At 40.9% G+C, this 16,031-nt stretch overlaps 1 protein-coding gene across 1 annotated transcript; it reads left to right on the plus strand.

Moving 5' to 3' along the window:
* The first annotated feature begins 12,293 nt into the window (after positions 1–12,293).
* On the plus strand, positions 12,294–13,934 carry LOC115682615 (germin-like protein 5-1). Its single transcript, XM_030606894.2, has 2 exons — positions 12,294–12,523; positions 13,311–13,934. Exons 1-2 carry the CDS (start codon positions 12,397–12,399, stop codon positions 13,847–13,849), a joined length of 666 nt encoding a protein of 221 aa, XP_030462754.2. The 5' UTR covers positions 12,294–12,396; the 3' UTR covers positions 13,850–13,934.
* Positions 13,935–16,031: the final 2,097 nt, after the last annotated feature.

A 16,031-nucleotide genomic window follows, 5' to 3' on the forward strand; every position in this document is an offset into this window, starting at 1 on the left:
TTATATAGCGATCAATTAAGTCATAGACCTTTTAATTATATAAATTTAATTATAAACATATCGTACGGCAGCTAATTCAATCATAAACTTTTCAATTATGTAAATTTAGTTTTAAACCATTTGAGGATTTGCTAATTTAGTCTTAAACCTTTTAACGAATTGCTAATATAATCTTTCCGAAAAATTTTGATTGGAAATCGCGACATAGATAATTTTTTTAATTTTTAAAAACTTTTCGAAGTTTCTTATTGATTTTTTCTTTTTTCTTTTCTTTTCTTCTTTGTATATTTTTTTCTTCAAAGGGTCCGCGATCCCTGCTGACCCCCCGGCGAGGGCCGTGATGCACTGATCGGATTTAGGCAAGGGCTTACAAGCCCTCGTAGTGGCCAACAAGGGCTTGGGCCTCGCCAGATTCGATGATGGCCATGACCCTCGCCTATGGCTAGGGAGGGTTTCAAGGCCCTTGCCCTGGGCTAGTGGGGATTGCCGGCCCTCGGCCAGTCGGAAAAAATAAAAATAAAATAAAATAAATCAATGAAAATTCGGAAAGAAATTAAAAATTTGTCTATGTTAGTGCCAGCCACGCTATGTAGGACGTCCGTATTGACTGAACCGTTACGTCAGCGATTTCCATTCAAAATTAGTCAGAAGACTACATTTATAATTCGTTAAAAGGTGTAGGACTAAATTAGCAAATCCTCAAAAGGTTTAAAACTAAATTGGCATTATTGAAAGATTTAGGACTGAATTGGCAAACTGTCAAAAATTTTAAGACTAAATTGGCACAATCGAAAGGTTTATAACTGAATTGGTAGTCGTACAATAAATTTAGGACTTTTTTTACACTTTTTCCGAGAAAAATATATTTGTGTTTTCTTTTTCGGAGATATAGGGCTTGAATCGAGGGATCTTTACCAGCGACAACTTGAATAAAGATTTCACATGCATGTGAATTCCCACAAAAATAGATAAACAAAAGAAAATTCGCCAAAAGGTAGAATGATCATCGCATGGAAACCGCGTAGCGTTGGATCCATCGTTCTCTTGCTCCATCGAACGCGAGCTCGCCATTGATTCCGTTGAAAGCAAGATCGAGAACTCACCCCAAACTTCAATCATTTCAAGGACTCGCTCAAAAGAATTCAAGGGCTTACGCTAGCATTTTCCCTTATTAGTATTAAATGAAGGAATAGTATATTATATGTGCTTTTGAAATTGAATGTTTGTCGGGCCAACTCTGCCTACGAGCATAGAAAAAGAATAGTGGCGGCTGCAAGGGTAAAGCTAGTTTAATTGTGCTGTTGGGAGGGGCATCTTTGAAGTCCGAGCAACAAGCCAAACAACCTTAAAGCGACCATGCTATATAATTTAGTTCACCAAATCAATGGCGAGATTGCATGTCAGTTTTGAAATGGCTTGAAAATTAGACACGATCCAGCAATTCCTCGAACTTTGGTTTGGTGTGGAAAGAGACTTTGGCAATGTGTGAACTCTAGAGGACCGTATGCTGAACTCGAACTTGTTCTCTCTTTGTTTTTATCTTATCTTCGTTCATTTAAATTTTCAAATTCAAGTGGATGAGCCATAGGTCCAAATAGGGACATATTATAAGGGATTATTATCCAAAAAGTCCTAAACTTATTGTACGACAGCATGGTCTGGATTGGACCAGTCTAGCATCTAATTCAAGAACTAACCCACACAGTTTTGGTCCTCAATTTTTGAGACCGCGGACCAACCCTATAGAGCTTGGGACCGAGGACTAGACTAATCCTATAGGTTCGGTCTGGTTCCAAGGTAAACCCGAGACCAACCAATTTTGTTTTTTTTTTTTTGTTTTTTGTATTCCTTGAAAGGACAAACACACTATTTGACCACCGCCCCGCGCTGCACTCCCACGAAGGACAAACGTCATGGTGGTGGGTCTCGCTAGCGCACCCGGTTTACCTCCTCTGTGGCCTCACCACTATTTGAAATTACATATACATCTACAATGCAATATTGAGCGACCAAACCATGAATACCAGTGTAAATCAAATAGAAATCTAAGATAAGGCAACAGCAGAAATCTCTATTTACCAAAAATTAAAAAGAAAAAGGTTTTTCTAATGAGCATAAAGCTCTCTGATCAAGTATAAACCGGGAAGCAAAAGGGGAAATATATATACACAACACAAATTGAGAAATCACATGAACTTGAAGCTCTCAGATCAAGCACAAACCGAGAAGCGAAAGTGGAAAAATAAATACCTGACACAAACCGAGAACTCACACAAGTTTGAAGCTCTCAAATCAAGCACAGACTGGGAACTCACCAACTGAGTTGTGTTCGTGGGGCGAGGGAAGAGAGGTGAGGGAGTTGTGTTTGTGAGGCGGGCAATAAGAGGTGAGCGATGTCACCAACTAAGCTGCGTTCATGAGGCGAGCGAGGAGAGGCGAGAGATCTAGCGAAGAAAAGCAAGCTAACTTAGCTTGGCAAAGAGAGGCAACATTCGACCCAAAAAAAAGAGGAATAGGGTTTTTAACTTTCTGATTTAAATGGAAAAAAAGAAAAAGAGGAGGGATAAAGAATATATATAAAATATTTTATATGTATAGGGTTGGTCTGGATTGGTCCGGACCAACCCTAAAGTTTTAAGACTGAGGACCAACCTGCACAGTGCAGGTTTCGGGGTCTTAAGACCAAGGACTAGCCTAGTCCCCTTGGGAAATGAACCAGGACCAACAGAGAGGACCAACCTATGTGGTATGATCAATGCTGACATTGATAATTTTTGTAATTATTTTTAAATTTTTTGAGTTTTTTTTATGTTTTTTGACTTCTTTCTTTTCTTTTCTTTTTTCTTTTCTTTCTTTTTTTTTTCCACACTTTTCATCTTCCTAGAAGAGCAACCGGGGGTGGCCGGGGCCTTGGTGATGGCCGGTGAGTCTCTTCTTGACTATTGAGAGATGCATCAAGATTAAAGATTGCACCATATTAGATTAAGAAGAAAATGGATTAGTCCAATTAAAGCCATCACGTTTTGTGCGTGTTTATTTACGTTAGAATTGTAAAATGATAAAAAAAAAATGTCTTATTTAATTAGTATTTATGAAATTACCGTTGATTTTTGTTCCTTTAAAGAGGAACGTCATGTAAGGGTAAAAATGGGAGCAATTAAGACTCCATTTGTTCCGCGGAAAATAAATAATTTAGAAAATATTTCGAAAAAATGATCGCTTGTATCGCTTAAAATAATTAGTTAATAAAAAAAAATTTATAACTGACAACAATTTATGTCTATATACTTTAGTGGATGATAAAAATATTTTTCATTCATTCATTTTTATAAGAGATACAAGAAATTATTTTTAGGAAAAAAATTCCAAATCATCCATTTTTCGTGAAATAAACGCACTTCAAAGGAATAAAAATTAAATTAGCGAAATAACTGTCAAAGGAAAATGCTAAATGAGCCGGATGGAATGGTTTGCACCAAATATTAGTTTGCTAAACATGGCTGCTACAAAGCCGGATTGCCCAAGGTTGATGATTCGAATCTAGACATTGAGCGAGGACGAATACACTTATAACTCAAGCAATCGAAGTCATTCTAATGAAAAGAAAATGTGAAAACGGATAATTGTGGGAAATGGACGTGGAGTAAGGTTGCAAACAGAAGGGGAGTATTTTGAGCCACATAAGATGTGGTAGTTGTTCACGTCAATTGCGGCGGTGATAAATCGAGATATGAGAACACGAGATATAAATTTAAAATATATACAGATGAGGACAAATTGAAAAGATCAATAAGGTTGAACAGCTCATTTTTGTTTAGGGAGCCTACTTTTTATTTTTACTTTTGTAACAATATAGATCAAAGATAGCTCGACATAGTCTCCTTTTCTTCATTTTTAGACTTTCAACTACCGAACCCTAACATTTATACTATAGTGTTCAAGCATGTATGTTTCTTATTTAGTCGATCCATGTATCTTATTCCTAAGTTTCCATTAGGTTAATTTATGATCCTTTATGCAATTATTTCACCTTCATTTTCTCCGTTCTTATAAGGAGTTTAATTTAGTGGCGTCCGCCCGAGCCTCATTATATGCTTTGGGTGTGAGTATGTAACCAAGAGGTGGTGCTGATTGTTCTTCAAGATGAGAGCACAGCAAAAACCTGATACCTTCACTAGGGAGACGAAGCTCAAGTCAAAATCAGTCAATATATCCAATTGGACCCATATTCACTCAAAAAATTAAACTAATAAATTATGAGTCAACTAGAATATAACTGCTCCATAACACATCAATTCTGCAATATGAAACCTTTTTAACACGACTCAGACAAGTATCTCAACAACCTTGCCCTCGGTTTGCTCCCCCTTATTCACATATCCTTCTGCACCAATATATCTTAACTTGAATTGCCTACCTTCATCCTTGGTCTCGTTCTCCTAAAACGAAACATAAAGTATGTCGTCAAGCTCGTGTTGCTACATCACAACGCCCACCTTTAACCCTGGTCTCTTTCGTTGTAGCCGGCAACGGTCATTGAAGCTCGCCGACCACTGGGTAAGGCTAGCCTTGCCCCAATTTGGGCAAGGCAGTCTTTGCTCGCAGCTATGATGGTCTAGGCAAGGCTGGCCCCACCATGGCATTGCCTCCTACGGCCACAATGGCCTCGCCTAGATCTAGGCTAGGTCGGATGAGAGTTGCGACCCTCGATAGTCATAGTGAAAAAAAGAAAAGAAAAGAAGGAAAAGAGAAGAAAACGAAAAAGAAAAGGAAAAAAATTAGAAAAATTGACCACATTAGCACTGGTCGTACTACGTAGACAACGACTAGCGCCCACGTCAGCGATTTCCAATCAAAATTAGCCGGATAGATTACATTGGTAAATTGTCAAAATGTTTAAGATTAAATTGGTCATATTAAAAAGTTTTAGGACTAAATTGTCACAAGTGCAATAAATTTAGAACTTTTTTGGTAATTTTCCCAATCCACTATTATGCAAAAAGGAGCTAAAATGCCCGCATGATAGTCAAGATTAAACATGTTGCCATTAGTTATTTTCAAATTTATAAGTATTTTTTAAAGGGTTCGTATCCACTGTGCGATAATATTTACATGAGTAATTATTTTTTTCTTCCCAAAATTAATAGGAATCTTATTAACGAATGTCATTAGAGCGCTTATTAACATACCTAATAAAGAAATATTCACATTTTCAATGTACAAATTGTGTATAATACAACAAAAATATTATTTTGAAATGGCAAATTTACTTTATTTTTTCGATATTTAATAATTGTCTAAGAGCACTTGTTAAAAAAATAAGCAATCAAGCACACATCTCAAAAAGTCAAAATGAACAAATGATCCGTTGGAGAAAGGATTTGATTTGATCCTTGATTGATCCTTGATCACCGTCACGCCCGAACCCCTCGGCGCGATCATCCCACATATCGGTCAATCTTGATGCGACGTCCCAGATTGTCGCCGACCCATCTCCCAAAACATAGCATAAGGCACATGCGGAAGCAATAATTAAAACACCCGTACAAAACAATACATGACCAAGGGTAGCAGAACGACGAACAATTAAAAGCCTAATAATCAAGACTTGCATTGAACTTCAAAACATATACAATGTCCACTATACACCAATACAACTCACCAAACAAAAACGGATCGACGGCCACTACTAACAAAATCCCTAAGTGGCCAAGGGGCGCAACCAGGTGGGGCTACAATCAAAAGGTTACTGGTACCTAAGGGAGGCTAAGACCGATCCTAGGAAACTTAATCGGGCATAAACCACTAACATCAAAAAGGGGTATGTGGCTCTGGGGTCGCACTAACTCTAATAAGGGGTTTATCAAAAAGTGTCGCCCCGCCTAACCATGATCAAGGACTAAACCCTATGGGCTCCGGATTCTCATATGGATCGGGTATATCAAGCAACCACTATCAGGAGTCTGAAAAACGGGGTTTAAACAGCTATGAGACGAATTTCAGTGAGTAGGCCTCCTAAACCGAAATTAGGCTAACATGCACCTCCCGACAAGCAAATCAACACAACAACAAATCTAGGCCCCGGGCCCAGTCATCGATCATACAACCGACCCCGCAGTTAGGCATTTTATATAAATCACGGCACATACGCGACACACCGGTCAGCACGTACGCCATACGCATGCTCATGCTTCAAAGTGCCGTCTCACACATGAATCACCGGCACGCACATTAGCCACATACTCGGCACACATTTGCCATGCTTATGAATTTTCTCAAATCATGCACTCGCACACGGCTCATTTTGCGTTTATAACGAAGGCCACGACCCGAAGGCCCACAATTTTCCGACCCGAAAGCCACGGCCCGAAGGCTCACAACACCCGCGGCCCGCGCCAAAGCGCATCCGGCCCGGTGTTTCTAGCTTGCTTCAAAGTGCATGAGGCGCAATACCGATCTCCTATACGGACCAACGCCGTCTCCGGACAAACGAGTGGAGCATCGTCCCGCTTCAAAGTGCATGAGGACGGCACGACCCGAAGGCCACGACCCGAAGGCCTTAAGTGATCACACGGCACACTACCAATTTTTATCTCGAACCCGGCGTAAACGCATCGGCAATTAGGTGATCACATGCGTATGTCGTGCACGCATTTTCGCACAATCTCATCTCATGCCCCATTCTCGGCATACATAATGCGTGGCCATGCAATGTCGTACAATGCAACATAAGCATTCAATTTCAACACGGCATTTCAACAAACATGCCAAATCAACGTGCTCAAACAGCCAATCAATTGCCCATACTTATTCGCATAACATGCACACTTGGCTAACTAGTACCATGTGGCCCAAAACATAATTCACGCACTTGGGCAATAACATTCACATCAATGATTGGTCAATCACACACCGCATTGCTCGAACACGCAATCAGGCGGCATTGCATTAAACAATTGAGCACGACAATCAATAAGCTCTACCAACCCGGCATACCCGCAATTCACCAATAAATCTCCAATTTAATGACACCAATCCGAATATCCATTATTGGGGACAGCCACTATTCACCCTATTATCGACCTCCACCCGCCACTAGATCGCCACAATAATCCATCAAATTAATCGTGATCTCACCTCGCCTCGAACTATCAATATCAATTCTCCTCAAATCGTACCACTAATAAACTAAACCGGGTCCGTCTAAAAATGAACACTGTCCTAGACCGGGTTTAGAAGGTTATACTCACATTGTCGATTTTAAACCGGTCACGCCTCAATGTGGACAGCCACCAATCAGTCCGAGAGAGATAAAAACCGAGAGTGAACAAAATCAGGTCAAAACTGGGCAGTTACACAGTGGACAAAATCCATTTGAAATAAATAGTAAATCAATTCCAAAATTCTGAAATTTGGATATGTTGTACAAAACATCTCGATGAACATTTTCCATGAAGAACTAGAAACCCAGTTCTAACCGTAATCACCTCGTTTTGACACTCAAAATCAGACGAAATCCGGTTCGCTCGGACAGCTCCTCAGGCCATCAAAATACAACTCATTCGGTACCCAAATCATTTTGGAAAACCTTGAAATTTTTATATGTTATATCCACAAATGTTCCCAACAATTTTTGTGAAGGAAGTATTTTGAAAATAGGCCTGGAAAAATTTATAAAAATTCGAACAGACCCGAAGGTCGGGTGAACAGTAAATCGGGCAGTTTTATTTCGGTCCAAAGATGGACTTCCGAATGGTATCAAATGATTTCCAAAAATTTCCAAATTAAAATATGTTATACTTAAAGATGTTAGGAACAACTTTTATGAAGAACACTTCTTCAAATTATGCCCACACAGGTCACACCAAAAATAACAAAATCCGGCGATGCAACAGTAACCGTACCGGAAATCAACAAATATGCATCACCAAGCAAACCAAGCTCAACAAACCACTAATCCAATTATCCACAGCCTTTAAACCATCCCTAAATCATCACCTTGGGCCATTAAAGTCACCACAAATTCAGCCCCAAATCAGCCCACACTAATTAACCCCTAAAATACCCTAATAACCCCTAAACTTGTCCAAGGTGCACACAAGCCTAATTAAGGGTTAGGTTTCCACTCACTTGGATTCCTAAGCTCCTTACAAGGCTGAACAAGTGGGGAAAATGGGTGGGCTGAGCCGATTCCACGGCGGCGCAAGCGGCGGCGACGGACGGCCTCCACAAGAAGACAAACGGCGGCGGCTTGCGACGGCGATCCACGGTGGGGCTGCTCACACGGCTGAGGAAAGGGAAGAAAGAGAGATGAGACTGCTGGTGATGGCGAGGTGGTGCGGGCGATAGCACGGCGGCGCGGCGGAGCTCCTCCGGTGAGGGCCTCTCACGGCCAAACAAAGAAGAAAATGAAGGAGAAGAAGGAAAGGAAAATGAAGAAGTGGCGTGGGAGGGGGAGTGCACGGCTGATGGGAGAGGAAAATGGGAGAGAGAGAGTGGTCAAAGGGGTCTTATGAGTCAAAAAGGTGTGTCACGTGTCGCGATCCTAGCTCTGACCATTTTGCACTTGATCTAACGGTCCATAATTAGCCCAATCTAATAATTGAGGGCAAATGGGTAATTCAATAATTCCAATTCCTTATTCACTTATTTTAATCCTCAATTATTGCCCAAAATTATTCAAAATTCGGAATATCCAAGACAGGTCCAGGGCAAACGGTAATTTTCCGATCCCGGCCGAAATTCCATTTTTCGACCGTACCGACCCCAAATGTGTGTGGCCACTCAAAATGACGTCGACCTCGCAAAATAGTCGCAAACACCCATAGAATTTCGACATCAAGTTCCGGTCCAATTGACGATCAAAATTGCTCAATGCGAATTTTAGAGCCTCTCACTGACGGGTGATGTTTAGGGTTACGCGTATCGACCTAGGGTCACTCGAGTCGTGACGGTCTCGACGGAGAACACAAGGAATTATTGGTTATTCCGGGGTCACGATCGTTCGATTTAGGTTCGGGATTTATTTGCCATGCGCACTCTGGCCGAGTGGAATCACCCACGATCCGATCGTACGTCGTTGGTCAAACCAAATCCGTCACCTTCCTAGAATCGGTCCACATTGGCCCAAAATACTTTCCCCGTTTCTTGGAATCGGCGCCCGATTCGCGATCGGTCCCATGTCCATGTACCGTTTTCCTAGTTAGCCTTTCCCATTGGTCGATCCCGCGATGGGCCACTCCGGCGAGACGTACTAAAATCAAATGAGAAATAATATCCACTTGGCTCTGGATCCCGAAATGAGTCGAAATTCAGGATGTTACAATCACTATTCTGATTCTATAAGCGATACAGGAAATCGTTGACATGAAATATTATCAGAATATTCAGAAGATAATATTGTCTATGTTCTTCCTGATTTCTCCTTTGTACTATAAATACACCCATGCATTTGTACAATTGATTTAATGAGCAACACAATCACAATTCTCCCATATTTCTCTACATTTTCTGTCATATGAGGACGGAATTTTTCCGCCACTTATTATGTTGGAAAAGAAATTAAGATAAACAATAAGGGGAATTATGAAGCTAATTACAGTTGCATTACTTGGATTTGGATTGAGAAGCAAGGAAGATTGGTAGGTCAAAATTTCTCCAGTTTCCATCGAGCTTTGACAATTCATATGTGCACTCTCGTTCTCTTTGCCCGAGATGATTAAAGTCTCCTCCAATACCAACTAATAAGCAAATTTTTTGTGGAGAGTTGTCATCTGTTCCTTTCTTTCTATTTTCTTTGTTTGGAGAAAGTGAAGGGATAAAGGGATAGGTTTTATTTTTTTCCAAGAAATGGAATAATCATTTATAAGCTGTTGATATTCTACAATCTATTTGTTAAACAAATACTAATTGTCCCTTAACGAACCTCTAAGCGGAAGCACAAAACCACAAAATTGAGGGAAGAAATTGAATTGAAGATCAAGGTGGTGATGATGATGATGATTGAGTTTTGGTAAATTAGGAGATTGGCTTTCGAACGTGGAATTTGATCAACTCCGATGGTCGACCACGCGCCGTGCAACTATTGCACTCGCACAAAATACTACCTCCGGACAAGAGGGTCTCCACAAACCGACTAGGACCAAGGAGAGAAGCTTAGTTGTTCCTATCCCGACGAGATGGCGAACCAGGATGAGCAATTGTGAAGTCGAAATTGCATATTTACAACAAACATAGTTTCTTATCCTAACCAGTTCGGGTCCAAGGTGGGCTGTCCAATCACCAAACATTGGAACTAAGAATCAAACTTCAATCCAAAACAAACAGAACCCAAACAGAAAGAAATCAATATAGAAAGGAAAAAGTGGCCAAATTGGCAATCTTAGAAGACAGCATTGCAGTCCTCAAGAATCAAAGATCAGATCACAACGAGATGATAACAAGGGAAGGCAACGTCAATCGTAAACGGCACGACGTTCTCTCCTTGAATCCTTTCTTATCTTGTCGACAGTCTGCAGTACAACCCCCCCGCAAAAATGGGAAATAACCATGTAGATTTTGCAACGAAAGGGCATGTGGGTCAGAATTGCAGCGGACGCAAAAGGGTTCAAAGAGGCCCAAATGCAAAGGCTTTGTCTGGGCTTTCTCTCTCTCTCTCTCGCTATCTCTCTTCTTCTTCAATCTTTGATTCGATGCCTTTAACTTTGGGTCTACGAAGCGATAAAATATTGGGTGGGACTGGTTTTCCACGTTATCCGAGTGGCAATGTGAGTCCCACTCTTTCTCCTCTCCGTCACTCTCTCTCTTCCCCGTTACTATTAACGTTACTGACCGACCTTCTCTCTTCTGCTCTACACTTTTTTCTTCTTCTTCGTCTACCTCCCATAGACCTATCAGTGCGATTCAATGAGCTATGCCTAGAACTTCGATCACGGCAAGAGATTGTCGTCGAAGCTTATTGCATGATTGATGTAATGCCGTAGTGAGAGAGCTATGTAAAGGAAATTGAAAGAAAAAAAAAAGAGAACGAGGAAGTGGAGGAGAGATCCATAATCGATGGAATAAAAGATCCACAGCTCTAGACCCCAATGGACTGAGTTTCTTGTCTTTCTTCTTCTCTTTCTACCTGTTACCGAGATTGTTTCAAGAGTTTATTCTTTTCTTGTTTTCCAGTTTTTTTTTTCTCAGTCTTCATGTTGGTGAGGTTGATGAAAAAGATTGCTCTTTTTTAAATTTCCTTGTGAGCCTGTAATTAGAGAGCAAATGAGAAAGAGTGTTATATCAATCAAAGCTAGATTCTCGGTATTGTAGTATCGAGAATTGTTGTTGTTGGGGTCTCTGTGGATTTAGCAACATTTGTTCTTCCTGGGCACGAAAATCAAGTCACCAAATGCTTGGAGATCAAGCACGTTGTAGAGGTTATGACCACAAATAAAGAAAAAGAAAAAGGCAAATGAAACTCCTCTTCGGCATTGTGCATTGATGATGGAGGTGCCATGGGTATGAATGTGTGCCGAAGAAGAAGATGGTGAAAGTGGGGTGATGGGAGAGAGAGAGAGTAACGGTTGTGAGCAAAATAAAAGTTTGGGTGAAAGGTGACCAAATGCTTGGAGATCAAGCAGTATAGAGTTATGACCACAAATAAAGAAAAAGAAAAGAAAAAGACAAATGAAACTCCTCTTCGGCATTGTGCATTGATGATGGAGGTGCCATGGGTATGAATGTGTGCCGAAGAAGAAGATGGTGAAGGTGGGGTGATGGGAGCGAGAGAGAGTAACGGTTGTGGGCAAAATAAAAGTTTGGGTGAAACGGTGACCAAATGCTTGGAGATCAAGCAGGTTATAGAGGTTATGACCACAAATAAAGAAAAAGAAAAGAAAAAGACAAATGAAACTCCTCTTCGGCATTGTGCATTGATGATGGAGGTGTCATGGGTATGAATGTGTGCCAAAGAAGAAGATGGTGAAAGGTGGGGCGATGGGAGCGAGAGAGAGTAATGGTCGTGGGCAAAATAAAAGTTTGGGTGAAACGGTGACGGAGAGGAGAGAGTGACGGAGGATAGAAAAGCAGAGTAAAGGTCAATAGTGGGACCCACATTGCCACGCGTCGCCCCAGGAATGGAGTGACTTATGGATGACGTGAAAAATCAGTCCTACCCAATATTTTCTTGAAGTTTCCGTGTTGGTGCCTTCTCGACGACATTCTTGTTTGTTTTTTTTTAATCGTTCCTTCCTCTTCTGTTCAGTTCGGTCCGGGTTATAAGTAGCCAATTTACAGATCCCATCTCTCTGTCCTGCAACTTAATTCGAACTTTCACACCTACTCCTCTCTCTTGGCCTCTTATCTAGTCACCCTCTCTCTCTCCCCTCGCCGACATCTTTTCCTGGCGCTCACCCCATGACAAAATCTGCAAAGATGGCGTCCATCTTGAAGCTCTGTGCTCTGTTCATCACCGTCTCCTTGGGCTCTGTTTCTGCTGACCCTGACCTCCTTCAGGACGTCTGCGTTGCTGATCTTGCCTCAGGTAATTAGTACTGCCCGTCTGTTCTTCTTTTCCTCTTTGAAATGATGGAACGAATTCTTGAAATCCGGTATGGGTGTGCCCAAAAGAGAGAGGTTTCTTTGTTTGATCTACAGGAGAAGAGCAGCTCCACAAAAAAAAAAAAAAATGACTGAGCAAAACCCTCCAATTTTTTTCTTGGTTGCTTGAGAATGATGAGTTGACTTGCTTTTTACTTGTTAGTCATCTGATCTTCTCACCTAATTACATTATTAAAGTGATAATTGATCAAACCAACCCATCATTTGGGTCATGATTTTCCTTGCTCTTTTTGTGTTTCCAATGCCTATCATTTTAGGCCGTTACTGTTCTTGGCAGCTATCATTACTTTCCTTTCTCCTTCTAACGTATGATCAATTCATTACCCTCCAAATCATCTCAGCTGTCGTTTTCTTTTGTTCCTTTCTCTTTCATTGAGATCATAATATACCTGCAAAAATCTATTAGTACTTAGGAAATTTCATTCAGAAATTTCAAATGATTATGCGAAATCCCACTTCTTTTATTGGAGAAAACAGAATATGGGACATAAAGTTGTCTGCATTTCTGAACATTAGCAAGCTGATCTGCAGTATAGGAACTTGTTCTGGGCCGAAACATATTATTGCTGGCATTCTGTATTAATAGACCAATTGTTTAGACTCTTTAACTAATTCCGATATAGGACTATTTCCATTACATTGTTGACCTTGATTTCGAAAATGTGACTGAACCGACCAAAACATTTTTGGCCATTGATTTGAATGGATAGGAGTGAAGGTCAATGGGTTCGCGTGCAAGGCGACCTTTAACGCGACGGACTTCTTCTCCGACGCGCTGGCGAAGCCGGGGCTAACCAACAACTCGATGGGATCGCTCGTGACCGCTGCCAACGTCCAAAAGATCCCGGGCCTCAACACCCTCGGCATCTCGCTCTCGCGCATCGACTACGCCCCCGGGGGCCTGAACCCGCCCCACACCCACCCGCGTGCCACCGAGATGGTTTTCGTGCTTGAGGGCGAGTTGGACGTTGGGTTCATAACCACCGCCAACGTCCTGGTCTCCAAGTCCATCAAGAAAGGGGAAATCTTTGTGTTCCCTAGAGGCCTTGTCCACTTCCAGAAGAACAACGGCAAGGTGTCCGCCGCCGTCGTCGCCGCCTTCAACAGCCAATTGCCGGGGACTCAGTCGATCGCTGTCACGCTGTTCGCCGCCACCCCGCCGGTGCCGGACAATGTGTTGACCAAGGCATTCCAGGTGGGCACCAAGGAGGTTGAGAAGATCAAGAGCAGGCTTGCCCCTAAGAAGTAATTTCAGCTTATTGTAATGGAAGTTTCATTAGTTCAAATCCAATGGGAAGAGGCTCTCTTTTTTTTCTTTATGAATTGTGGGTGGATATGTGAATTTGGTGTTTGATCCGAAAAAGAAAGAAAATAAAAAAGAAATTAATTGATTCAATAAGTGATTCATTAAGGATCATGTGTACCAATCTTTCCCCTTTTCAGTGTCGTGTCACCATCTCCAGTAGAAGTAGATTGACAATCAAATAAAAGCAGAGATATCTTTTAATTGAAGGCAATCTCATTCACATGGTTGTGATCCACTGATCACTTCATGGGCAATTTCATTCTTTGCTTTGCACTCTATCGTCTCCTGCTGTATCAGATCTAATTCAAGACACCCATAAATCAGAGGTAATATAATGACCCGATCTTACGAGGACAGGAAATGTTTGTTTGGGCAAAGGGCCTAGATAAGAAACGGCTTTTGACAAGCTTTTAGGATGATGAAAGGGACATAAATGAATTGAATTACACACCAAATAAGGGGAAAGTGTTTCTGGAATATATATGTGAAACTGAAATTAACTCATAAGAGGCGTTTTTTAACGCAACGGTAATATTTAGTATTGGAACTTTAATATTAAGTGTGCTTAAGCAAGAGCCCTATCAAGAAGGTGATCTCTTGAAAAAGTGACCACATGTATGCCATATGACAAAATCGTAATATTTGGTATCGAACGGATCAAAACGGGTAATACATCAAGTGAGTTAATCCAAAAGTGTGATAAACAATTACTTCTTGCCTCGTGTTTAGGAATTTAATGCATCATCGGCGGTACCTTTGCCCATTACTCCCTAACAACCAAGTACCAAAGCATTGTAGGGGAGTTGGAGGAACATGTGCTCTTGTTGTTATCGTCATTATTATTATTATTATTATTATTATTTATTTTTTGTATCAAGTTACAAGATATTAATACTTTGGTGGCTACATTTATTATGGTCTTTAGATTTAGCGTGTGCGAACCTGTGACCCGCACCTAATGTCATTTTCTTTTGGCCCATATGTTCAATGTCATTGACTTATTCAAAATTTTTCCTTTCTATTCTTGGATTATTTTCAGCACTCAATCTTGTTAATGATTTTTCTTAGAAATGTGGTTGATGGGGGAAGGAAAAAAGACATCTGTATGTATGGTGTTGGATTCAGTACAACCTTGGTTGGGAGGTGACTTTCAGACAGTATCATGAAGAGCCATTTGACGGGGTCTTCGAAATCTCTAGGAACCCAAAAGATGGGGGGCATTCTTCCACAAAGTGAGCTCTGAGGTTGAGCTGGATGACACGATACCAACCTTGGATTATTCAGATAAACTGTCCTAGTCTTGAAATCAAGTACAAATCAGACATGACAAGGTGTTCTTATTGATTGTCGTTTTGCGTCAGTTGGAAAAATAAAAAGAAAATGGAAAAAAGAGAGGAAAGAAAGATAGAAGAATTTAATCAAATTTATAGTGACACCTTGCTGACTAGGGGGACCAAGCGAGCCGTTTAGCCTCCATCTTTGCAATAAAAAGATTTCTCTGCTTGAGAAAGCTAAGCATGGATTAATTAGTATCCTACCATCTTGCTTGCACGGTTAACTTCAGCTGGTACAGCATCCGCTGAGCATGAAAACACCTTTGCACCATATGGCTTTCGTGAATTGTCAGAAAACTAAACTTTGGGAAAAGAAATAGTCAGAAAACTTTATATTTATATTATCATTATATGCCAGCTATCAAGAGAGGAAGAGTTAACACGGGGGACGAATAAAGCAGAGACCAAGAGGAAGATAAGATGGACCCATCTTGCTCACTAAACAATTAGCACCTTGTCATGTACAGTATAATAACAGGTGATCCCATACTTTTGTAGTTCAGAAGTTCCTTTTAAGGGGTTTGATTTTAGCTTGTATTTTTTTATCGTTTGGAATCAAACATGCATATGGGACCTGTGCAATTGAGCCGTTACTGTCTGCAATTACCACTACTATACGGTGAAAGCAGAAGCGCATTGGCCTTCTATCATTTGTTCTTATTGCACATTGTGCCATTTATCTCTTTGTCTAGCAGTAGTTGTGCAACTTCAGCTCCAGAAAACAACTGACAGAATATATTCAACCCCTTCAATTAGCATCGTAGATCAAAAACCCAGAAGATCAATCAGTG

This window comes from Syzygium oleosum, unplaced genomic scaffold (assembly GCF_021117445.2).
Source record: "Syzygium oleosum isolate NSW1041296 unplaced genomic scaffold, Sole_v2.1 Sole_v2.01, whole genome shotgun sequence".
Taxonomy (NCBI): domain Eukaryota; kingdom Viridiplantae; phylum Streptophyta; class Magnoliopsida; order Myrtales; family Myrtaceae; genus Syzygium; species Syzygium oleosum.